We start from the raw sequence: 27220 nt of genomic DNA on the forward strand, positions 1-27220 counted from the left end.
CTAAGTAAGTCTATGTTTGTCTTCCAAAAAGAGTCCTGTGTTTAGACAGAGAACCCGTCACAATAGCACACAGTTTAGATCCACAATTGTCAAATTCTAATAGGTTTTTAAAAAATTCAAACAGCCCAGATAGTTTTTTTCCAACTATCTCAGAATGACAGCAGGTTCAGCCAGAGTTTTATCCCGTGTTAACACAGTGAAATTGAGTGTGGAAATAGCTCTGGCAATGTAAGATTATCGTTTTATTAAACTGAAGCTGACTGCCGAACATGACTGAATACATTAGCTGTCGAAAGACGGCCATTTCTACAGTGCAAACTAGGAACATTTCCAAAGATCATCTATGCAAGACTACTTTGAAATGTGTATGTTAACAGTATGCATACAGCAACAGTTTAGTATAGTATCGTATCATTTAGTACTGTATCGTTATTTCTTACAATTTCTGTTATTTCGTGTAGCATCCTCTCAGGAATGAAAATACAGATTAATTATCTTTCCTCCTGTAGCTCTCTTACAAATATCATACAAAATGAATTCACAACATCAGACACCTCAGCTTTGTGAAAACTGATAATGTGCTTCTGCATATCTCTCCCTTAACAACTCCTTCCTGCAGGCATAAAAGGAAGCAAGTCTTTGTTTCTGCCAGAGAATGATGTGCTCTCCTTTCACTCTTTGGTGAAGTGTTGCTGTCTTCAGGAATAACTCCTGAAGACAGCCAAGTCAAGATGAACGTGTGTGACACGTTTATTTTTCCAACAGCTAGTGAAGTGAGGGAAGACGAGTGGTTCAGTAGACAGTGAGGTGCGTTATACACGTATGATGTTTAAAGTTTCTGTATGGACGATGTGTTAAATTACATTATAGTTTATGATGGATAGAAAAGAGAGAGAGAGAAATACAGCAGCTGCTATTACAGATATATTTACTGCACGTTCCATGCAAAAGTTCCATGACCGTTATCAGAAGCAACAAGATATTGTACGGATTAGATTTACTATATTTAGTTTTTGTGAACCAATAGGATACAGTAGTTGCTGCCATGCAATCTAACACTGCAGACAGGTAGGCCCAAGAGAGACAGTGACAGATGCAGATGCATGAAAAATAGATGTAAGTAGAGGCAAAGGCATTAAGTGTAGATCGTCCGAGGGTAAATATGATTACCGGTACACATCCACAATGACAAGAGACAAAATTCCCAGTCACTCATCTCATCTGTTCCTCATGCCATTCTTCTCTTTAGGCTTGAAGGGTTTCGCAAACTTTATCATGCACATAGTTGCATCCACTTATGTTAATGCACAAGAAGACAACATGTTAGTCCACGATAAGCTGCAGTGCAGAATGCAGTGCAAGTAGGTTAGACCCCAGGGGCCCTGAAGACACTGTCTGGTTTCAAACTCCCAGAGAATTATGACGGGGTTGCAACATCTGCTGCCTGAGAGGAAGACAGACAGTGATGGATGGCCAGGTGTGTTTTGCACGTGTGCAGGATCTCTGCATACACATGCACACTGTATGTGCACATTCACATGCACCTACAAGCACGCTGGCTGAGGCACCAGTTAAATAAGCAATGCATACATCTGTGACAGATGACAATTTCCATTTACAATGAATGAAAAATGAACATCGGGCACAGTTCACAGACACACACAGGTGCACAATTATGTATGGCTGTATGCCTGGCTATGTGCAACACACACACACACACACACACACACACACACACACACACACACACACACACACACACACACACACACACACACACACACACACACACACACACACACACACACACTGAGAAAAACACACTAAGTTGTTTGTGATGGCTCACTGTTTAATACCTGTCAACAACTTCCATATGAATGCATTTCCAGTTGAATAAATAATCCCATCAGAAGAGATAAAGATTAATGATGTATTTATCATGCATTGACAAGAGCTCCATGCTGCATATAAACGATCAGCATCGAGGTGTCAATGGAAAATCCTATTTGATGAGATTACTGCACAGAAGGAAATATAATGCCACATTCATAAAACATGATATGTATCGCATACTTTGAAGACATGAACTATTTTCTTTAACACACTACTGTATTCCTCGTGACTGGAAGACATGCTGTGTGTGAGCTTTAATTATAACACATGTCAACACTATACCTTTAGGCCAGTAAGCCAGTAATTCTACAAAGTGGGAAAACACAACTTTGCCTATAATTATACTGTAGTCACCATATATATATATATGGTCATTAACACCATCACATATCATTTATATAGTATATAGCGAGTGTAAGACCCAGGCGTGCTGTGGCACGAGCAACATTTCACAGGAAAAAAACAGTGCTGACAGTTAAGTCTAACCTCAAGTGTTCATCACACTCTGTGCAGTTTGTGGTTAAATAGCAACAAACTTGTGTTTTGCAGTTGACTTTTAACTTTTGAAGGTTCAGACTTCTGATGTTCTTGTAATTTAACCGACTCAGCTTATATTTTAATTAATGCACCTTTATATGTTTACTGATTGATTGACTTTATTTGTGAAGCTATCCCTCTCTGTCTACATCTCCTCCCTCTTGGACTGCTGTTTTTGGGCTGGGTCCGGGTGACGGCGCTGGACTGGGTGATGCAGGGGTCTTGCGTCCAGAGGGGATTGGGGGCAGGATGGGCTTGACGTTGGATCCAGGACGTCTATCAGAGGAGGGAGACACGGCCACAGCTAGCAGGTCTGTGCCTGGATGAGGGGCTCCAGGAGATTCGCCTGAAGCCATGAGGTATGAAATGATAATATTTTACTACAAGGAAACACATCAACAAATCTTTTGAACTTCATACGCTTACTTATCTTATAATCAGATGTAATGTTTTGGTAATTTACATCAGTAAAGACTGTTTATAAAAGCAATAACAAAAGAAAAATATAGTGTGTTAAAGCATTATGTGTGTACAACAAATGACTTGTTAAGCTGTCCTTTTCCCTAGACTCTAGCCACTCATACATCTCTCCTCTCTTTGCTATCTAATAATAACAACACAGAAGTGCTCTACAATGACAAAAAAAACAATAATAACCTTTGAGTGCTTCCAAGGTGTGTCCCAGGACAGACGTATCTAGCGGCTGCACCGAACCAGAAAAGCCCCCGGCTGAACTGGGCACAGTCAGCGCTGAACTGGCACGAGACTCATCCGAACTGCTTGTGAAAGGATGAAAAGGAAGGGATGGAGGAACAGACAAACACCGGAGGCCAGAGACAGACAATGAGTGAAAACGGAGGATGAAGTGGTGTGATAAGAGACCAGAAACAAAAGTGAGAAAAACACAAACAATAGAGAGTGAGGAGCTTCTGCTAAAAGGAATTTTAGCAGAATGTGTTTTGGAAGTTTGACCATCGTGCTGAGAACATCAAGCAGGACCTGCAGAGCTGGAGATATTTACCATATATTTGACAGCATGCCACAAATCAGTAATGAGACAATCGTTTTGGAATGACCATTTCTGCTACTTGGTTCTTAATAAACAAACAGGTAAAGATTTTTGAATTATGTTATATGGACTAGCCTATGACGCTAGATGCATACACACACACACACAAGCACACTCACAGGACTATACGCAAAAAATTCAAAGAAATACAAAAGGATCCTCTGTTACTATATGTGAGACAGAGACACACAAGTATAGACACATTCCTATTTAAAGCACTGCCAACAAGAAGACAGATGTCTGGAATCTTCCCAAGGAAATACTGAAGGGCTGAGTAATGCAAACATACTGGGGGCATGTAATGCTCAGACCGCTGTGACAGAGCTTTTTCAATTTTCAACAAGTTTGCTGAAAATCGCCTTCTGAGAACATGAACCCCGGGGGGAACATACTGTATCTCTGTAAGCATCTTAAATGTCTTCTTTTGAAAGAAATTAAATAAACTGATGCTAATTTGTACAAGTGAGAAAAAGCTTTTACATGCACAACACACACACACAAACACACATACTATGTCAATGTCTGATTAATAACTGGTCAGTATGCTGGTTTGTTGAGTTTTAGTGTACATGTTGGGGAGTCAAAAAGCACCAAAAGCTTTAAAATCTGAATTTCTGCGTGTGTTTGTGAGCAGGTGTGTGTCTGTGCATGTGTGCTTAGATTTGTCTCCACACAGCTTGTACCAGCAGAATGAGCTCTTTGAAAGTGAGTATATGTTGTAAAACACAGGCCTAGGAAGTAAAGAATACTACTACTAAAGTGTTTTCCTGCTCCTAAATCTTTTGCTCCACATTGATTTTATAAAACCACAAGACTTCCTCTGGAGTCTCTCACCTCATCTTAAATCAAAGTGCTATTAAGAATGTAGAAACCATAAAGAGTGAAATCTTACACAACATTGAAGTATGTATCTGCATCTGTTATTCTCATACGGTTACATCTGGCCTTACTTGTGAACGTAAGTGTATACGGTGCATTTGTGTGTGTGTGTGTGTGTGTGTGTGTGTGTGCTCTTACCTGCTGTCCTCACTAAAATGGGGATCAGGGTTCTGCAGTGGTGATGGTGCTGTTTGAGCAGAGCTGTGGTGAACAGAAATTAAGAGTAAATTCAATAATTCTTCACAAGCATTTGGAAAATCAATCTGACATTCAGATCTTTTCATTCAGATTTCATAAGTGGTGACAGGTATATTTTACTGAAGAGAGTGCCACTACACAAGCTCATCACATTAACCAACACTCGGATTCAAATGATGTGGCCCCCTGCCAATTCACCTCCGAGGTCAAACAATAACCCAAAACAAACCATCAAACCGCAGTTAGGACGAGTGCACAAATTAAACCAATCTGGCCCAGCTGAGAGTGCCCGCTTGAAATTAAGCACTGGAGTGCAGTGGAGTGCTCGCTGCTTATAATGAACCTTTTGAAGAGCTGGCTGTAGATCCCGGGACTCTTCCCCACAATGGCCTCTCTCACCAGCTGCTCGCGCCTCCTGATGGAAGCTAGCTCCTGCAGAGGAGAGAGACGGAGAGACGGAGAGAAGGAGAAGGAGCGGTTGAGAAGAAATAGGAAGGTGAGAGGTAGGGGAGACGGAGAGGGATAGCAGGTGAGAAACAGGAGTCGAAGTGAAGGGTGATTATAGGGGAGAGGAGAAGGGGGAGTGATGATGTATGACAGGGCATCCTGTTAGAAGAGTGAGGATACTTTCCCCATAAAGTTGTCTAGTTAAGATTCGCCTACAGTCTTCATTAACAATAAAGTGCATATCCGACACATTGTAACTCACAGCGGCGCTCTTCTGAGGGCTGAGCTCTGCCTGGATCTTGTTGAAGTAGTTTCTGTAAGACAGATCTGAGGGGTCAAGAGCCGTGGCAGAACGTGACGTGAGTCTTCCTGATCCTGACCTCGACAGGGGTGGTGACAGTGGCTTCTCCTCTGGCTCGTGACCTGATGGAGGAAGAGACTGTATCAGTGCTGTGTAATAGTGCATAATGTGTAATAAACGTTATTGGTTGGATGGAGCTAAAGGCGTCCATGCTCGCATTTCCAAGCTGAGATACTCAAAGGGATGCTCGTAATGTTTTCAGACTCAACAAAGCTGCTCCAGAGCCACAGACGGTATTATACATCTGTCTCCACAGGCTGAGTGGGAATTTAAAGGGAATTGCCCCTTTAAATAAGACAAAAGAAAATGTGTAAGGTGCCATTGACTGCACTTTACTGCCAGTGTTTATTGCACCCTGACGCTTTGAGTCTGCTAATGATGATCTGAACAAACAAACACACACCAGTGAAGGTGTTGTCAGGGGATCCTCTGTTGTTGTTTTCTCCTTCTTCCTGCTCCTCTACCAGGTACTCCTTCACTATCTGCCTCAGTGTCTGATAGGCCTCCTCCCAGTCATCTACTCACACTCACACACACACACACACACACACACACACACACACACACACACACACACACACACACACACACACACACACACACACACACACACAGCGCGACACAAAAAATATGGTCGTGAACAGAGCCAATGCATCTCCCATCAAACAGTAATGAATCAAAGATATGGGGATGATGACCTTAGCTTAATGAGGCGGTAGCTAGCAGTGCATAAAAGTGATGAGGTTCCGCGCTCCCTGTGTGTTCATCTCATTAAGAAAACAGCTAACATGTCTAAGTGCCTTCATGAGGGAATGATAAACACCGCTATTCTGCGGCTACGTGCCCTTAATACATGTGGTAATTAGATTGAAAGTGTAGTGCATGGATTTTAGTGAAGTGTGTTAATTTATCCAAGGCTATACCGATGACACTTGGACCGCTCTAAGCCAGAGTAAGGCAGGGCATTGACACACTACTGTATGTAAGGCACTACGATGACAAACTGCCAGTGAACAAAACAGTCACAGCAAAGACTTCCAACTTTCTCTCTCACTAACATTGTATCCAGAGGTTGAATAAGTAGAAAGAACATTTTACTAATTTCATAGCTTGTTGAAAATGAAATGTGAACACGTATAATTACACTTTGTACTACATTTAAACTTCCATTAACTAAAAAATAAAATGGAACTGATTAGCTACTAGATTATATATAATTACCATTATTACAAGTACAGCATCAAACAACACTAATGAATACATTCCATGTTACAATAAAGAAAATTCTTGAGTGAAAAAGTGCTTCCTTGCCGTACCACAAGGGATAACGTTATCGAAGAATCCCATTCGCTGCCTGTTGGTATTGGCGTAGAGCTCTACGCGTGACATCGCCACGTCAATCTGGGCCGCGGAATAGAGACCGCGGCTTTTCAGGTGGCCCTTGTATTTCTGAACCTGGGTGGGGATGAGCAGGATGTATCGAGGCTCAAAGTAGCTGTTCTTCAGACTGAGCACACCCTGAGAGGACGACAGACAGTTTGCAGTTATGTTACAATGAGGGATTGATGTTCTCCGGGCGTAAGCGTCTGGGGAGATCATACGTTTTGGTCCAGTGTGTGTTTCTGAGCGTCCACGACTAATTTCGCACACTACTGGATCCATCAGCCTAATATTGTATGTGCTCCTTTATAACTGTATGCTCAAGAGTGCAGTGATTCACACTTTTTGAAAAACATATTTCATTGACTGTTTTATACCGTCATTGAGTGCTGACTCCTTACTCCTATTTACCGACTAGTGTGATCAACATGTGATTTTCGACTATCGGCTAGGTTAAAAACAAGCTTTACCAAGCCTGTTGCAGGCCTTTGTAGTGGCTTAAAACTGACATCCATAGAACAGTTTGGACTCATTTTGAACCGGAGTTTCTGCAAATGAATTCCAGACTCAAGATCTTATGATCCTCGACGGGCTTTATTGACCACATTAGATATTAGTCTGCTTGACGTCCTCTCAGAAAAGAGGTTTACATACGCACCTCTAGCTCCATGTGCACACAGCAGGCTAGTCCTTCTTTGGCTACATCCTCGATGGCATCTCTGGTCAGGCCGTAGCTGTGACCCTCGTACTGCATGGTCTGGACAAATTTACCCTATGAGGCAATTCACAGTTATGGAGGGAAGGAATGAGAGGACGTTTTAGTGCACCGCTTTATTGCCCCATCATTCATCATTGCTAGCACAGTTATGAGCTTCATTTATCTCCTAAAGTAGACATAAGAGTTGACATGCAAACACAAGCCCAGCATGTTCTGTCAGGATGAACAACCTGCAGTCATTTGCCCACCTGTGAACTGAACTTTTGACCTGGTGGTCAGAGCAGAACTTTCTCTTTGTTACTTCTCACACGTGACCCCTGACCTTTTGTCTGCCTGCTCTTTGGGCAGTTTTATTTGAACAGCATCATTTATGACACTAAAACCCTTATTACATGTAATTCTTTCTTTGGTTTGTGGTCGCAAAAGTGACATCAGATATTATTTTACAAGAAAAAGTCCTCTTGTATGAATTATATTACAATAATTTAGTAGCTGTTGGCGTAAATAATTTGTTTGTATTGTTTTAAATCTTAATAATAAGAGAGCACAGAGACCAGATGTGGAGCCGGTAGTAAGCAAACAAGAGACTGTTAATCTTCCCCAATAAAACATGCTCAACTCAGTCCTCTCTGCCTACACACAGTATGACGGTATTATGATAAAAATGATAATAATCATAATGGTGAAAACTCATTAACTGTGACTCACTACATTTTGATTCAGTTACTTTTTACTGATACATTTCATAAGACATACTATGTGTATCCTGAAGATACTAAGTCGAACATTTCTTTGTGTTTCTTTGTGAACTTCTTAAATGGGAAATTGAAAAGCGTTTCAACGCTCGATTCTAAACATTAGTCTTGTGATTCCTTATTACCAGAGTCGGACGCTGTTCAGACAAAATTGCACAGCAGGTGTTCCTTCTGTTTACATCTCTGTAAGGAGCGCAATAAGTGCCAAGGACTGCTGATTGGGGTTAATTTTGAACAGCCACAAGAAGTGGGATCAAGAGGTTATGATTGCATGGTTACTGAAAGCACATGTGAGGGTAAAAAAAGAAGCAGTGAAGAAGAAGAGGGCAGCTGACACATGGAAGCTCAGGGCATGATGAGAAAGGGAGGACAGGACAAGCAATAAAGCAAGAAGCTGACAACAGGAGAACCAAGAATGGAGGGTGAAGCAAAAGAATGGATCAGCTGGAGGGAGTGACGGACTGTAAAGTTAAGCTGGTCCACTTCTGTTTGAGTACACAAAAGGAATCAATTCCAGCATGAAAGCCATCGCTGCGTAAATCACTACGTGACCCAGACCTCGACCCATCACCCCCCCCCCCCCCACCCACTCTTAAGTAACAGGCAGCTTGACAAGATGGACGAAATGGAAAACAAATGTGTCCAATAACTCAGTACCCATTGTTCTGACTCTGAGAAGAAAAGCTGGTGTAATGAATCAGATTTGGTGTCTGGTGAATAACACAAATATAAACATGTATATATAATAAGCCCCTCTAAGAAGAGGTCTGTATTATGGGATTTTGACCACGGTCTGCATGTTGATGATAATGAAATCTCAGACTAATAATCATCACTAGCAAGGAAACGTTGTAGGAGATGCTGTGGTAAGTCATCCGTAACAAAAATGAAATTAATATAGCAATTGCACCTCATTAAAAAAGGCTCAATTCAAATAAATGTATCTGTGTTAATTGAAATATCAGCCAGATAAAGTAAAATCAATCAATCCAAGTAAAACTAATTATCTCAACTACTCAACTCATTGTGGCCAGTGAGTGGATTCACTTTGAACCTTTCTGAGGGAGTTAAGTCTTTCAAAACCTAGAGTACATTTAATTAGCTTGTGCTGAGTACTAATCTGTTTGCATGATTTATGAAACTGACTGCAGACGATTATTTTGAGTTCAGAATAACCGTGAAACCTGTATTTTGTTCTCTTGCGGTCTCTCATGGGGTCTGTGGTTAATGACGAGCGAACGCACCGTGTGAATCATGTTCTGAAAATCTTCCTCGCTGACAAAATGGTAATCAATTCCATTCTCCTCTCCAACGCACGGCCCCCTGGTGGTGTGACAGGTTCTGTGGAAGCACACACAGTAGAGAGACACTCAGTCTGGAGATTTCATGTAACATAACAACAACCAGCCAAATAATGTCTTTGAGAGACACTTGTTTAGCCCCCACATTTAAGCTCAGATGTTTTTCAATTATGTTGAAAGAGTTATTGGTTATTAGTCTATGCCTTCTCTCCACACTGGCCGTGAAGAGATCCCCCCTGTGCCGAGACGACCCGGTAAGAAATGTGGGATAAAATCTGCAGGCAAAATTGTGTGTTATAGTTCAGCAAAAGCTCATACGAGGCTTCAGACTGCTCAGACTGCTGAAGCCTCATATGAGCTTTGACTAAACTTCTGAATGAATTTTTGGAAGGAACAAGGACAGTGATTTCCGTCCCTTACTTCTGACAGTGTAGTTGTGCTATAAAGGGGTTGCTTTAAAAAACAGTATGGACAGAAGGACTGATTACAACAATGAATAACTTTCAGATATATATCATCAAAAACTGATACAAGTAATCGTTTTACTTGTACACTAACTATTACCATTAACAGTATCTTGAGAGTCTTTTTTAAGCTTTAATGTCCCCATTAAAGAATCTTGTTTAGCTTTCCAAATAACAGCTGGAGATACAGTATTTCAACATTTAACTATTACGTAATGTGCATTTTCAGGTGATTCCACTGAATTTATTTTAGTACCAGTGGAAGTACTGTTAAGTATGTGAAAGGTGATGTGTGTACAGAACGTTTGGGACTGACCCGTAGGCAAAGTATTCGCTCAGCTCCTGACACAGTCTGTGAGCCAGATCTCTCTTCCCACAGCCTTGAGGACCGGTCAGAACCAGCATAGCATATGGAGAGTCTGCACTGGGCATAGTACTGCTTGGAGAGACACACACACACACACACACACACACACACACACACACACACACACACACACACACACACACACACACACACACACACACACACACACACACACACACAGTACACCGGTTTGTGATACACTTTACAGGGACGTTCTCTCTGAGGTGAGCAGGAGTTAAGTAGACTAAACCATGAAGGTAGAGCACAAGCTTCTCCAGTCGTGAAAGCCGCTACAGTCAGTCCAAACGGGAGCTTGTGGGCTTTATGGATGTGCTCCGTCTAAAGCACAGGGGAATGGTAAATTGACTGTAGCTGCAGCATTGTATTTGCTGACGATGGATGTTCTCAAAAAAAGTGCTGATGCTGAAACAATTTTTTTTCTTTTAGAGAGTACATAGTATGAGCATCAGAAACACTGAAGCACATGTTTGAAAACAGCGTTCTTGACAGTTGACTTTGGAAGGTGATTATGAATATTACAATTTGATTGTAAACCTTCGCATTCACCTGTGTAAACATATTTGTTATCCTTTCTTCCTTTCATTAAAGGAAATAAATAGTTAACATTATACTAACTTAATTCACAGGGTGGTTCTATCTCGAGCTTTACATTCAGGAAGAAGTCAGAGGATCATCCAGAGGTTCAGATTTTAAACAATGCTGTTTATTTGTACCAACCTGTCATAGAGCACCTGAGGCTGCATCAGATGATACACCAGGTGGGTCATGTGATCCCTGGCTGCCACCACATCCAAAGGAGGGTCATACTTGTTTACTGATGACACCTGGAATATAATGTCAGTACTCAAGTGTCACAGAAGCAATCCCACATCTATGTATAGCAGTTGAATTAGGTTGGTTCATTCATTCTAGCTTAAAAGATAGTATCGCTAATTAAAGATGGAGGTCAGGCGTGTTGATATATTGTGCTTGTGCTGTTAAATTGGAATAATTCCTCCGGTCATGGAATGATTAATTAGTATGTTTATTGATACCTTTTCTTCAGCAGTGACTTTCTCTTGGTCCAGCACAGTCAGATGTTGAAGGAGGAAGATGACCGCCAATCTGTAATCGGGTTGCTCCTACCGATTACATTCACATGGCATTCATTACATAAACACAAAGTATTTCATCAACTTTAAAAAAACACATACAGAAGGGAGTCCTCTAGAGCCGTGAGAGCCTCCAGGCCGGGTACAGAACTCATGAGGACTAGATGCAGACCTCTCATACACGATATATCTCCACACATTGAATAAATGTTCTCGTAGAACCATGTGGTCAATGAAGGGTTGGGTTACCTGTACAGGGTTTCCAAGCAGGTTGAGGTCCCTCAACAGGGAAAGATCATGAACGTGTTTGCACTCCTGAATTTCGCTGATCTGAAACAAAACCACAAAGTCATGCAGCGGAGTCCCTGTGTAATTTGCAGTTGTTAAATCCTTAACTTGTTGAGCTTGAAAGTTCATTCTCAACCTTGTCTTAAGCACTTTGTTGTTGTATTAGATGGTACTTGCATTTGAGTCATTGTGCTTATTATTTTGTGGATATTTCATCATCAGTTAAACCTCTGTGTTGAGCTAGTTTGACTTCTTTTTGAGCTGCATTCCTATTTTTACAAGCGTTACAAATTCTGAATTTTAATCTCATAAACGAGCTAAATCACATTTAACATTTAGGCTGACATATTTCTTCTGTTAAGCCACCAGTTCCGAAGTTTCGGTCAAAATAGTACCAGGTTTTTCTCCAGATTGATGGAGCCCAGTAGGTGGAGATTCTGGAGGCCAGAGAGAGTGGTGATGCGGTTCAGAGACAAGTCGAGAACCTGCAGAGACTTCACATAATCCAACCCTTCAATCCGCTCCAGCTGGTTCCCCCTCTGGACAAAGACAGGACAGAGGACACGTTTGAAGAGGCAAGTACATGATATTAATGAATATGCATACATTAGTAACATTCAACCCACGGTTCTACTTCATATACAGTTAATGAATCCCACTACTAAATATTAAGGACGTGCCATGGTCACTCTGCAGGGTGCCTGAGCCTTCTTTCCCCTCAGTACTGATTTGAGTGGCAGCCCTGCTTCTCTCTGCTAAATCCTGACAGGTGAGGACTGACAGCCAAACAGCTGGCGAGGTGCAAGCGCAGCACGCTAACCAACTAAAGAACCAGACCTGGGCACTCCTTCCCTGTCAGGGTCCCAAGCCCGCTTCTCTCTCTCTCCATTCCACTGACTAAAGTTGTTATCTAGCCGTCTGGCCACACCTCGTCCTCCTCTTGCCAAGCGTGTTGCCTGGCAGAGGGCTGCTGTCAGTGGGGGTGGGCGACTGCAGTGGTCCCTTGAAGCTCCAGGTCGGCGCTGTGATGGGCTGGGAAACAGGCTGGGCTGACAGGGGTTGTGCTGTTTAGGGAGCCAGCATGAGAGGAAGTGGGGTCAGGGATGGGATTAGATGGATGCTGGATGGACAAGGTATGAGTGTGTGTGTGTGTGTGTGTGTGTGTGTGTGTGTGTGTGTGTGTGTGTGTGTGTGTGTGTGTGTATGCCTGTGTGTGCTGAACTTGGTCCAGGCTCTCACTCAAACACCAGCAGCTGGTCCCAAAGCAAAGCTACAGACAGGGGCAGACACAGCCAGACCGATGGCTGCTGACTGCTGACAATGAGGAAACACTGATAAAGGACAGAACATGCACACACACACACACACACACACACACACACACACACACACACACACACACACACACGTGCAGAAAGAGAGACAGAACCAGGGAGAGAGAAAAGGCCTGCTGTTGGACCATATGGTGATTCTTGAATAGGGGGCCAAGGTTTTACTAAATGTAAAAATGAAGCCAAAAACAGAGACATAAAGAGAACGACAGAGGGGAGAGAATAGAGAGGCAAATATAAATAGGTCAAATTTAGCATACATGAGGTAAAATAACACATGGGAACAGAGAACAACTCTGAAATAACTCCTATTGTGTGTGTGTGTGTGTGTGTGTTTGTGTGTGTGTGTGATGCTAAATAGACAACACATGGAGAGAAACAACCTCCTACAAAGCAAAGCCATACATGTAAGTGGAAGTACTGCCAAGCACTGGCAAAGAAAGACAAATAAGATTTCTGTTCAAAACTCATGTTTGTAAGTATGCGCTGCAGTGAACTGTGTGTATGAATGTTTGTGTGTACGCGTGCACTCTGTTTGTCTTATTTCTGACTGTAATAGAGTTGGACCTACGAGGCAGAGGTGTGTGAGAGGCACTCCGTCCAGGCCGCTGATCCTCGAGATCTTGTTGTGTTCCAGGTTGAGATTGGTGAGCTTGCAACATTGCTCGAGACCCCTGATCTCACTGAAACTGTTGTCTGAGCATGGGCATGTTAAGAATAACATCTCATCTCATCTCTCATCCCAAGAATAACACACAAGGGGGAAAATGTAGTTGAACACAACGTGTTTGTTGAGTATATTTTCATAGGCATTATCATATAAAGAAATGTTGTGTGTGACTGACAGAGAACGAGGCAAAGACGGAGATAGAGAAAGTGTGTGTGCAAGTTCAAGTACACATGGATTCATGTGAATATCTCTGAAGGATACAGCCCAGATCCAGATGACTAAGAGATGAACAGGCTAACACGTCCTTCATTGTTGTCATACGGTTGTGGGAGAAATTGACCTCCTGAAAAAATAAAATAAAGCAGCACACTGTTAACAAAAGTCATAAAGAAGTCTTCAGTACCTCTCACTAAAGAAATTCCTCAACTGAATCCCGGGAAGGAATTTTCAATTTGCTGAAGTTCACTGTCGTTCAAGGGCAGTTAATGCCCTGTAAGCATATTCAAAGAGACTACAGATGGGGTATGGAAATCCAGGCCTATCACGAGGGAATAGCACGAGAAAGTGAAGCCCGAGCCACAAATCAAACGCGGTCTTATCCTGTCAGCTCAAGGTCCTGCGTTACTTTTAGGTTCTTGGGAGGCTGGAACCCAAAGAAGCTGGAGATTTCATTGTGAGAAGCGTCCAGGATGACGAGGTAGGGCATGTGGCTCACACAGGATAAATCTGAGAAGTTGGAGAAGTTAAGAGTAACTGATCAACAGATGAAGACAGAAACAGAGAACTTAGATATTCAAATCATGCTTTGATTACATATCTTTCAAAGCAGTCACAGGCTTTTAGAAATAGAAGGTCTCTAATAGTTTTAAGGACTCTTAATTAATATGAGAATAAGAAAAAGTCACCTTTGATTTTGTTGTGTGGCAGTTGCAGCTTTTGAAGATGGACATAATTGCATAAAACAGAGACGTCACTGAGATGCTGACTCTAGAGCAGAGAAAAATGCAACTGTGGTTAAACTAAATGTGGCTCATAATTAAACTGCAAAGACGGCCGTCAACATGACAATGAGGACATTTAAACTGTCACAGGTTGCTTTGTCTTGATAAATTACACAAATCGCATAACTGAGAGCCAAACATCATTGACACGTGCTGTCTGTGTAGGTAAGTGTCTTACAGGCAGACACAGGTGTTGGTACAAATACTGCAGCCCAGAGCCAACGCGTCTGAGGCTGGACACACGCCTGGAGACCACCTCAGCAGTTAAAACACCATCCTTCTGTGGACATAAACATGAAATGTGGCATTTCAACAGAAGAGCACAGCAGAACATACACCAGTGAACTATGGGCATATCCCTGCAATACAAGATAATGCACAAGGCCATCAAAAGAATCACCTACACACATCCATGCAGCACACACACAAAGACGGATGCACTCCACTCTTAAACGCTGTTAATATAATCAACTATTTGACCTTGCTGTGTTGTTTTGCTTCCTCAGATCTCGTGTGCAAGGTTACCTGCTTTATCTGTTGCACAAGAGAACAATTACGTTTTATTGAAACGCATCCACTTTTAAAAACTGGTTCTACTTTGGCACAATGACACTGTAAAGATTATGCTTTTTGTCAGAGACGAAAGCAATAAAATGGATGAAATTGCAAAGAGTAAAAAGTGTATTTCTAAGTAGTACGGTTCTCCTCCTTACCTCCATCTCCGTGTTTCCTTCCAGCTCCTCGCAGCCCGGAGCCTCTGGAGCCTCTGGAGCGTCACCGTGGGACCCTGGAGGGCAGTAGCCCCGTGACGCGGAGGACCGCCGGTGACTCGTGCATGTTTCCTTCATTGTTCCATCATGAAAACACGGTTAAGACGGACTACAGGCTGTCTGACAGACTAGCAAATTAGCTTACCACATGAAGCACGCCCCGTCGTCGCTGGGCAACGCTAGAGACAAGTGAGAGGTGAAAGGAATTGTGGGTCATGTAGTTTTCTTCTTTCCAAAAAGCGACAGCGTCCCTATGCGCACCTGAACAATGTTTCGTTCCCGGAAACTTTAACGTTATTTAAGGGTAACGGAAAGGAAGATTACAACCGAGGATGTACAGAAGTGCAATAATAAAGAATAAACATAATTAAAATACTAAATAGTCAAACCAACATCATTTGTGCATTTTAAGATTATAAAACACAAGCCTTTGTGTGATATGTTGTTATTTTTCTGATTCCAATATGCTGCACATCATGCTTCAAACCGTGGCAGACAACACATCACAGCTGTCAGGTAAAACACATCCTCTAGTGTTGGTTTTGGACCCGTCCTCGCTCATATGACATCTCGGGCGTATCACAGCAGTGATTGACTATGCTGTCATGTGCGTAAAAAGGTGTTAGTGTGAGCGTGAACTCTTGTCAGCTGTACTTCCCACAATGGAAAATATGACTGTTATGCACCGACACAAAGAAAATCACTCCACAAAATACACAAACCACGAAGGGATTTCAAGGATTTATTTAGTGTGTTAGTGTATGCATTAACAAATCATGTGTGCTTCATTTGGACAGATATCTCAGAGCATTTCTAAGATGACATGAGGACGTTTAAACTTGTTCAAGACAAACTTGTAGATTTCAATACATTCTTACTTGAAACATAGAGATTACTGTCCTTCCAGATGTGCAGAGTAAAGCCCCATTGTAAACAAAAAGAAACGTGAAATAGAAAAGCAGGAGAGTTGTTCCAGCAAATTAACCTTAATAATATTTGACATATTTCATTCAATAATAAAAAGCACGGACAGCAGGAGTGGTTCATGTCCAATACATAAGCCTTCTGGACTTTTAGGCATTGTGTGTGTGCAGTGGGATAATAGTATAATGGAATCTCTTTGTGAAAAGACACAGTCCGTTAACATTGTATTGAAGTTTCCCATGTATAACATTTCAAAAGAAGCTCTGAACAGCTGAATGAGCAGATTTTAGATTTTACACCAAGTGCCCGTTTCAGAGTGCTAGACGAACCCCTCAGCGGCTACATGGTTGTTTTCCCATCGATCCCAGCCTGTGTGTCATTATGATGGATTGCTTTGTGGGCTTCAGGGAGACCAGCACCAGGCCCGCCGTATTGACAAGGCTCCCATTCCCCTCTCCTGCTCTCGTTAAGTACTTCTCTCCCAAGTTAATGAACTTAAAAACAGGGAAGGGAATGATTCGTGATCGTCTTTCTCTTCTTATGTTTAGTTCATTTTTAAAATCATGCACACATGTGGTGGAAAATAATGATTCAGAATTGCAATGTTTCAGTTTAAAGAGCTAGTATCACTGATGAAATGTATTCTCACACCTGTATGTCTTAACACATAAAGTGCAAGTCATGCCGCTGTGGTACTCTGGACTTGAAATATAACATTTGAAATAAAACTTATCTGTTTTATGGAAGAATGAAATTGAAATCAGCAAAAATATCTTCACTACAGAGTCTCTGTTGTTCAATTTGTAAAAGATGTTAATCAGCTCACAATGTTCAGCACTAGTTTACTGCACTAACTATCGGAAAAAAAGAGACAGATAGACAGATTTTTAACAGCCACGGATATGGTACTATTCTCTGCTCGGGAAATCTTTGGGGACCGACCGAAATTGGCAGCAGGCGGAAGATGTGGCCTCATTCAGACGGTCTAATCTGACATCTGTTATTGCAGACAGAATCAGTGGGCTCATGGGGCTGCCAGAAGAGGAGAGATGGAGGTGTAAATGAGAGCAGCAGTTTAGATCTAATAGGAAAATGAGATGAGACGGGGCCCAAGTTCGGATGAGTGTCCAACACAATCGGCTTTTATCTGGAGCTGGCGTCATGGTGGAGTGTGTGTGTGTGTGTGTGTGTGTGTGTGTGTGTGTGTGTGTGTGTGGGCAGACTGTTGGAGCATTTGTAGTTACTTTAAAAAAGTGTAAATTGACGACATACTGCAGGTAACCTTATGACACTAAACTGCAAAGTCTGCAGTTGTGTTGGTTGTCACCTCGCTTCCCAATTAGAGTGAGCCAGTGCTGCATACACTGAAGGACCCTGGAGGGCAGCAGTGTGTATATATCACACATTATGATCTAGGTATAGAGCAAGCCTGTATTTCAGTGTTTTCTAACCCAGTTCCTAAATATCCCCCACCATTCCTCACTTTTACATGCGTGACTCAATTATCTGTTGCACATGTTCTCACCCGACAGAACTGAAGGAGCTGAAACATATTTTTTTTTAGGACAGAGGTTTCTTGATGGACCCTGTCCTGTTTACACCGTAGTGATCTTCTTGTCTTTGGTGGCCTGTTTGATGGCGGCCTGCTCACAGATGATCTCCTTCAGCCTCTGCAGCCGGATGTTTTGGGTGCTCAGGTCCCCGACACCCGTCTGGCTGCGGTGGAGTAAGGACAGGGCGTTGATGTACTCCAGCTCCGTGTAGCGAACACCCTGGTCCACCACCAGATTCAGCAGCTCGTCTGCAGTGTTGTACAGCATCTCGTAGTACTGCCTGAAAGGAGAGACGTGAGTGAAGCGAGAGAGAAATAATGTCAGGAGGTTATGGATACAGAAAATGAGCACAGAAAAGGATATCAAAGGGGGAAGCAAGGGGGAGGGAGAAAGTTAATAACACTTTATATTGCTCTATGTATTATTCCAGTGCAGAATAAAAAGGAGCAACATCAACAAAGCGGAAACACAAAAGCCAAACTAACTGCTGTTGCTGTCAACCCCAATTTTCTTAAAAGGGACTTCAAGGACCTCACCCTGCCGCCAACGGGAGCATTGAAGGTGGAGGGAAAACATTCAGCGGCTACAGACTACAGAGACACTGAACTAATGAAACACTGTTGACAGAGCCGAACGCAGGAAAGAGGTGTGTGTAGAATTAATAGGTCTTTAACCAGAACCCGACGCCACAATGGGCCATTTGAAAAAGACCATGAAGTACATACTGATAGCAAAAGAGCACAAAGGGAGAGCGAGTGTTGCTGAATACCATGCACTCCCTACTGCTGACTAAAAGATACTATATTGTGAATATACTAGACTGAATATGGAGAGGTAGACCTCCTGTGTCTGTGGGCATAGGATGTAATACTCATTAGAATCAATGTACAGAGACAATAGACAGTATTTAGCCATACATATGGACTCTAGTAGGAGGGTTACATGCCATAAACACAATTTACACATCCATGTGCAGAAAGCATTGCTTGGCAAGAAACTGGAGGTAAGGTAATGAATGCACAGGCAAGTGTTGGGATGCAGGACAGACAGTTTTCTTTGCTCGGGGGCGAAACGGGTGAAATACCTTGGAGAGTGTGTGTCTGAGGGATCGTGTTGGCCAGGCAACTATCCTTAAAACACTCACAGGAAGAACAAACCGCGAGCACACACTAGAATAGATGTCCCCACCATCTGCCCCTGGCCATGGACAAATCCCATTCTCTAAAGATACACTTAATGGCACTCTTCCATAAAGTAGTTGTAGACAGTCAATGCAAGAGCACAAGAGGTGAGGGACATACGTGTCACGTATTATGACACGTGTTTAAAATTAGGGGGAAAATGGAATTTAGTTTATGCATTGGGCATTGATTTGCTTGATAAGCAGCTTTTCTGTGCGATACGAAAATCAATGAGGTGACTCTTGAAATTTGCTTGAGTTAGGCAATTCATTTTTGTCAATATAACATTGTTGTTGTTGTGGTAATTCAGTCAATGAATGCACATATTTTATGGAAATAGACAGAAACCAATGGAGGGCTGGAGAGAAAGAAAAAAATGTGAATGTGTAAAACACAGAGGCGTTAAGTGGCGCTATGATGTACATTAAATGTGATTTAAAGTAAACTGCTTAAAATGTGTAAAACTGCTGGTTTGATATTTCTTCCGCCTTTAACTTTTGTGCGAGACTGTGGTCCTTCTTACAGAGTGCTAAATGGCTGCGTAAATGTGACCTGGCAGCAGGGACGTGCATGTCCTGTTCAAACAGAGGAGACACGTGAGGTGAGGCAGCGACGAGCTGTGCCTCACCTCAGACTGTGAATCCCTCACTAACTGGGTTGAGCGCATGTCTTTTGATTTCTCATTGTTTGTCACCACTATAATATTTGTAGACACTTTTATTATATGTCCTTTCTTTCCATATAATAGATAATGTATTTCACGTCTGTGTAGAACATATTTAGTGTTGCTGATCTGACATTAAACCGCAGTGAAAAAGCACAGAGAGGCAAACACTACTCTGCCTCAAAGAAGTGGGCGTGCGAGAGCCCACGGGTCGGGTTTATGCTTGTTCTGTCGTTGCTCTTCTTCTACACTTTTCTTCTTCTTATATTTTGCTTTGACCACAAGAATGTAAGATTATATATCCAAGCTTAAAAATGTCTCAAAAAACAGGGAAATATGACCAAATCAACATCAATTCATCGTCGGACAGGTAAAGTAACCTTTTATGTGTTTGTTGTTCTCTTTATACATCCTGGTTGTTACGCAGATTATCGCGGAATCTCACGATTTTCGCGGGTGGCACCCGCGAGCGCTCCGCTTCTGAAATGCTCCCGGTGGAATCAAATATGTACCTTACCTATGTGTGTGTAAATAATGCTGATATGAAAAACAACCAGTAGTCAATGTGCAAGCTGCCAATTGAATGGTGATTTAAGCTTCTCTATTGAGTTCATATATTTGTAAATCTGACTTATGTAGTGTCAGTGCCTCACCAGCCACTAACCTCACCGCACCTCACTGCCTAGCAGTAATATTACAGGTCAAATATATTATCTCGCAATTTTTTTATTCGCATAACTACAATGGTTGCGTGTCGGGCTTTGAGTGCTGCCAAAACTTGGTGACCTAGACTCAAAACTGCACCTGAACGCATCCCGAGTAGACACACGGCCGGAGGACTGAAGCTGCCGGTCTGCTAACATGCCGCTCACGTTACCCCTCCTGTGTAGACATGGAAATACGGCTCCCCGTGTAACAAGACAAGCATATGCATTGTAATGAGCTGCCTCCGTGTGACAGTGAATACTCTCTGAGACAGTTTTGGGAAAAAGAAGTTTCCTCTGCCGGCATTAACTGGCCACCTTGGCCAAGGGCAGATGCCGGTCGCTCAGCAGCAGCGGCTCCGGCTGCTTTGCTCCTCTGTTAACAGATAAGTGCAGCTCTGACATTGCTAGGCTGATGAAAGGGCCTTGGAGGTGTTGTGGAAAATGTTAAGTCCACCTGTTTCCAAATCTGTCTTTGTGTGACAGTAGAGAAAACAAGTGATTTATAATTATGTCCAGCAAAGCACCTGGAGGAGGAGGGTTAAGCTCTCAGTTGTACCGGTGGAAGATGAAAGTAAATGGATTCAGTTCTTCAGTGATTTTCTGATATGGCGCAGTAAAAAGACACTTTGGTGAGAAAGGATTCTTTATCTCGTTTGTTTAGCTCCATCACCCATCCAAGAACGATTCCCTCCTTGAGATGATCATTTTGGATGCTAACAAGGCCTTAATGAGCACTCGGGGAGCTGCTGTTCCATGGTGTTTCATGTGCTGTCATTTTGATTCAACAGCAGGAAAAGACCGGGAAAAAGTAACGGAGGGGCACAATGGATGAGATGGAGATGGAGAGATACAAATAGAGGGTAAAAAAGAGTGATGACTGAAGAGATGAGTGAGGAATAGAGGTGCAGAATATCTGTTTTTTGGCCTTCCCCTGACAAGTAATGCCCTTGGTCATCGAAGCATTTGCATTCTGTCTCATTCGCCATCCTGCTCTCAATTTTCTCTCCAAGGTCTCGTTCATTTTTCCATCCTTGAGCTCATTTCATGAATACGCTTGTCAATATTGATGAGGGTCACAATGGTTTACTCCTTAACCGGGGGGCAAGACAGAAGACAGAGCGGGATGAAGACGGATCCCACATGTGGTTTTATGTCATTATGAAACGTGTTGTGTTTCTGTGTAAATGTCTAAATGCTGCTGCCGCTGAATGTGCCTCTGCTTTGTATCCGTTGGTTCATGCAAAGTATGTGTTTTGAGTGTTGCCGCATTTACCTCACACAGGAAAACACCAGTTCAAAAGCAAAAAGGCCACAGCAATCGTATTTTTTAAAACACATAACAGAGACGAATAGACATTGTTGGAGCTATTTATTTGATATTAGTATTTTGTTTAATTAAGTAGTATTGTTTAATTATGCTAGATGTTTGCTTATTTAGATTGATTAGATTAGATTTTGTTTATCTATATTATGTTTATTGTTTAAGTACTTAGTTTTGGGTTTTTAGTTTGTTAGTTCTTTGGGTAAACACTGTGGGCACCTTTGGCTATATATAGGAGTAGGTAGATAGGACCAGCATGCATCGGGGTGGGCCTATAGTATTTTACCAGCACAGCACAGGAGAGACAGCGTGAGACAGGAGTTTCTTTGTTCTTTTTGTTTGTTTGCTTGTTTTGTTTGATTTACCAAATAAATAAGAAAATCAGAAGCCTGCATGGACAATCTACTCTTTCCTGCCTGCGTAAATTACCAACCACGGTGCATCAGTGGCGTTTGATTATTATTTGTTTTATACGACAAAGGGCCACTACAGACATATTTCTTTTGTTGTGGGAGGAAGGCTACCTTCAGTCAAACATCCATCCTTGGCTCTCAATGGGAAGCAGCTGAGTAGAGGAAAGAGACTGACTTGATTTTGAACAGAGCATTAAGAGCATTGTCTGTCTATGTGTGTGTGAGCCCTGTGATAGATTGACGATCTGTCCGCGGTGCATCCGCCTGTCGTCCGGTGTGAGCTGAGTCAGGGTGTGAATGAACAAATGATGATGGATGCACATTTAAAACCCCCCAAAAAAGTAACTGTTTCCGGTACAAATGATCTCCAAGTTGTTGTTGCAGAGTTTGTATTGGCTGACTGACTGACAAGTCTGTAGACTCAGCTCCCCATTTCAATTAAGAAAACCCTTCTGGTAAGTTATGCACACAGTGAGAAATTAACAACAACCTGCCGAAAAGTGAAATCACGACTGTGAGCACTTAGACGAGCACCCGATTCTGTTCACCCGGACGTTTTTCTAAAGTCTGCAAAATAATCTTCACAAATAAACACCGCTGTTATGACTTTTGAAGCATGAATGCAATCAGCAGAAATAAAAAAAGCTTCCTACACCAGCGTCACATGACGAGACAACACAACGAGGCTGTGAAGGCAGACTGGTCGGCATGAGGCCGGTTAGCAAACCGCCTTTTAAAAGACACGTAGAAGCTTAAGAATCCACGAGAGGGGTATTAACTAACTGATTTCATGTTGTAGATATTGAATATTGAATCTTATTAGCGTGTGTTAACCACAGACTTTAATTCAGGCATTTAAGCAAAAAAACCCCCAAAAAACACTGACTTCGAGACGAGGAAACCGGAAGTGCAAATCCTATAGCTCTATTGGTCTAATAAAATAGTAAAAATAACTGGAAAGCTCTGGACTCTATCTGGTGATGCAGCAGCAGCTGCCAAATGAAAGTAAAAAATACCTCGTCAGGGCCATAAAACAGGGCTTAACAACAGTATAATAGCAACTATAGCTCATCTGGCATGCATTCAGGACAAATCCCACACAGGATTTGTTAAAAGCCACTGATGCTCATTTATAACTGAGGATGGGGCACTAAATCCACTGTGTTGTCCTTTCTGTAGCATCTAATAACAAAACACAAAGCTGTATCTACAGGAAGACAGTGTGTGTGTGAGTGTGTGTGTGTGTGTGTGTGTGTGTCTGAGACGTGATGACAGCTGGCAATCTGGCCTTAGAGAGGTTCAGAAAGAGAACGTGTAAGGTGTGTGTGTGTCTGTGTGTGTGTGTGTGTGTGTGTGTGTGTGTCTATAAGTGTGTTGAAGTGAAGCATGCTAGTGTGTGCTGAAAACACTTTCAAACAGTTCATTACCCAAGCAGTTGGAAAGCCATTTGCCAAACAGGGTAAGGGCTGTTAATAAGATTAAAATCTCTCAGCACCCCACCATCAAGAAAGAAGCCCCTGGTGAAACACACGCACACACACACTAACACACAAACACACACTTCTTTTTTCCCCCGTTAAAGATACAGCTAGTTAATGAAACCAGAACCCTTTTTGTTGATTGCCTCTTTCCTTAAAGTCTCTATTTATCTCCACCTGCCTCCACCAGAAGTCTATAAGAGCACTGCGTTAGTAACCAGCAGGCGTGTGTGTACGCGTCTACATGCCTCTATGGTGCACTTTCTATTATATTTTAATTAGCCCTCCCTTTCCTTGTATACAAAGAATATTAAGTAAATTTATGGTGTGTGGATGTAGCATAGGAGAGACAGATATGTATGAGGTACACGGCACAAAGAAGACAAAGAAAAGCAAAGGGAAAAGACAGGAATCAGCACAATTCATTCCCCCTCATTGTCAGCACGTATAACATTAAGATCATTACAGGCTGCCTCTGTCAGCGTGTTTGGAACAACACGTTAGTTAGTGGAGGAGAGATGAGGTGAGGAGAGAAGAGGAGGAGGAGGAGGAGGAATGAGAGGCTGTGGGTAAACCTCTACGTTAGCTGGAACCAAGACTTGTTGCTGCAATAACAGATACCGGGATTTAGAATCGCTTCCTCTCTTTTGGTATGAATTCAAAATAAAATATCTGGTAATGAGAAAAGGTTTGCTCACAGACTTGAGCTTCATCTGCAAAGACCAGTCCCATCATGCTTATGCACAGCAAACACACACACACACACACACACACACACACACACACACACACACACACACACACACACACACACACACACACACACACACACACACACGCACACAAAACAGAAGCAAAGGAAGAGGAGTTGCTGGAAGAAGAAGGGAGCAGAGACGAAAACAATTCAGCAGAGGTGTTGGATGGTAGCAGAGAAAAGGAAAGATGAAGAGAAAGGGACCGAGAGAGGAGGAAGAGAGAGATAAAGAGAGAGACACAAGGTGACAGGAAGGGAGACAGAAGCTGAGCGAAGTGACAGTGTACTGAAGCCAGGCCTAAACACAAACAGTTTTATCTGTTGACACCCACTACCTTCTGACACGGCCGTCAACTGTACTTATTACCACATTCTCTGTAGACACACCAGCCTGTCACCTCGACACACACACACACACACACACACACACACACACACACACACACACACACACACACACACAAAACCATAAGACTTTTGCCGGTGCGCACACAACGGAGCTGAGGGAGTACACTTCGGGACAATACGTAGTATACAAGGTTCTTGTACAATTCACACATGTGCACCCGCACACCGTGGTGATTTCCAGCAGCAGACAGGTGGTTGCGATGGTCTGAACCCTGGGGCATCTCTGCAGTGAGCCTGTCAGACCGGTGTTTAGCCTAGCTGTGGGCTAAGGGGCTCGTGAGTTAGCTAAGGATGTTATGACAGCCCGGCATCCTGCCTACACAGGTCAGCGGGCAGCTCAGAGCTCCACCGCGTGTGTTAGTGAGTGTGTGTGTGTGTGTGTGTGTGTGTGTGTGTGTGTTACGAGTTTGTTATGTGTCCTGAAAAACCCTAAATGCTGCTGCACCAGAAGGAGAATATATTTACACAGACAAACAGGTACACATTTATTTACATTTACTTTTGATGTATGACGCACGCATGCACGCACACACGCACAGTTGTGTCTGCCTCCTGTGCTTTCGGCAAGTTTTGTTTACATGGTGTGCTGCAGTAAAATAAATATGTATTATAATAGAATGGTAATTTGAGGCTGAATCCATGTGTGTGTTTCAATGCAGTCACACAATGATCCAGTGTAGACTCATGACAGTGAATCATTCCCTGAGCTCACCTGATCTGAAACCATCAGAGACGCGTGCAGACCGGATGACAAAAACAAAACAAAAGCTGACATTAAACGTTAAAACGACTGACGTTTTTTAAGGTCACTCGTTAAACCAAGCAAACAATATATGTGCTTTAGATTTCAAATCTCAGCGACAGCTAATTATTTTAGGCTGGAGTGGATTGTTGCCAGGCAACACTAAGTTTTTGAAAGTTCTGTTGTGCTTTCTTTGGAACAACACTCACCAACATCACCTTTATCTCATCGATGCTTCTGTCAAGAAACTAGAAATCAGAGCGAGAGAGAGGTGAACACATAGGACAATGAGAGGAGATCAATGGAGTGAGACACACACACACACACACACACACACACACACACACACACACACACACACACACACACACACACACACACACACACACACAGATGTGACATTGCAGTGACACACAGTTCTGCCGTACAGGACTGAGCCCCTGAACTGTTTCTGAGCAGATGGTCTGTGTTCGTCCACTTGTGTGTTTATGTGACTTTGACCCACAGGCTGATATCGCTGGCATACTTCTGACTGAGAGACAAGAGACCGCTATAGGACCTTCCCATACAGACACGCATGCTCACACACTCATCATACATGTGAGTTTTAACACCCTGACAGCAACAACAACCGTAACAATTGAGATACTGTAGGTTTGCACAGTATAATACTGTATAAAAATGAAATCAGCCACAAGGTGGCACTATTTCCCCATCCTTCTTCACATTCTATGAGGGAGAGAGAGGGAGAGAAGTGTGTGTCTTCATGAGTTCTGCAGTGCTGGTTACCGGGCGTCTCCTTAGTTTAAACTCAGATCAATGGTTTTTACTGTGCCCTTGTCCAGGTCTCTCTCATCTCTCCCTCTCCCGTAGAAACACACAGATGCAGCAAAAAAGCTAGAACATACTCACAGGAACATAGAAGTACACGAGTACACAGGCAAACATCTGCAGCCTTCCTCAAAAGCAGGCTTCCTGCTGCGAACCCTTCCTTTTCTTATTTCATTCTTGTTTCTCTGGAGGTGGTAAAAAATAAAAAAAGAACTGAATATTCTGCTTTTAGTCCCTTATCCTCTCCCTTCACTGCTCATTCTGGTCGGCCAATGTTAGTTTTCTCAGCATCTTAACAAGAAAACGGTTAGAGGTGTTCAAGTGTACAGTATGTGAGTATGCAACTTAAAACACTCATTTCCTGGAGTCTATCTTTCAATATCTATGACGTATAGAGGAGTTAGTTGTAAAAAGGAACCATATAAAGATGACTTTTTGGGAAGCCACAAATGCATAATTTCATCTTTGTCATATTTTCTTACACAGGCCGTATGGTCACTTCCAATCACAGGTGTGAGCCACGGAGCGCGCCTTATGAATATTCATGTCCTAAACATAAATATGGTGATTTCAAGATGCTGATTGGCTTGGCTGAGAGTCTGTGCATGGGTGAAAGCAAGGGATACGTTCCGTGTGTGTGTGTGTGTGTGTGTGTGTGTGTGTGTGTGTGTGTGTGTGTGTGTGTGTGTGTGTGTGTGTGTGT

At 42.6% G+C, this 27220-nt stretch overlaps 2 protein-coding genes across 5 annotated transcripts in view; both read right to left on the reverse strand.

Annotated features, from left to right (window-relative positions):
* Nucleotides 1–1844: 1844 nt before the first annotated feature.
* Nucleotides 1845–15698, reverse strand: lrguk (leucine-rich repeats and guanylate kinase domain containing). 4 transcript variants are annotated; one of them, XM_068721435.1, is made up of 21 exons: nt 15485–15698; nt 15252–15305; nt 14950–15051; nt 14676–14757; nt 14396–14496; nt 14032–14113; nt 13672–13796; nt 12165–12308; nt 11731–11811; nt 11425–11511; nt 11108–11214; nt 10319–10438; nt 9482–9578; nt 7423–7536; nt 6701–6902; nt 5788–5901; nt 5286–5446; nt 4920–5008; nt 4517–4579; nt 3088–3206; nt 1845–2776 (listed from the first exon to the last, which is right to left on the reverse strand). In XM_068721435.1, exons 1-21 carry the CDS (start codon nt 15617–15619, stop codon nt 2562–2564), a joined length of 2394 nt encoding a protein of 797 aa, XP_068577536.1. In that variant the 5' UTR covers nt 15620–15698; the 3' UTR covers nt 1845–2561. The 4 variants fall into 4 exon arrangements, with proteins under 4 accessions (XP_068577536.1, XP_068577535.1, XP_068577534.1 ...); XM_068721434.1 differs by having other exon boundaries at nt 10319–10441; XM_068721433.1 differs by having other exon boundaries at nt 3088–3209; nt 10319–10441.
* Nucleotides 15699–16270: 572 nt separating this feature from the next.
* Nucleotides 16271–27220, reverse strand: part of exoc4 (exocyst complex component 4) — a 104249-nt gene continuing 93299 nt past the window's right edge. The window contains exon 20 of the mRNA XM_068721291.1: nt 16271–18298. Within this exon, the coding sequence (XP_068577392.1) occupies nt 18061–18298 (238 nt within the window). The 3' untranslated portion in view covers nt 16271–18060. The remainder of the gene's footprint in view (nt 18299–27220) is intronic.

Source organism: Cebidichthys violaceus, unplaced genomic scaffold, assembly GCF_023349555.1.
Source record: "Cebidichthys violaceus isolate CVI_PGR_0920_01 unplaced genomic scaffold, fCebVio1.0.p SCAF_27, whole genome shotgun sequence".
Classification (NCBI taxonomy): domain Eukaryota; kingdom Metazoa; phylum Chordata; class Actinopteri; order Perciformes; family Stichaeidae; genus Cebidichthys; species Cebidichthys violaceus.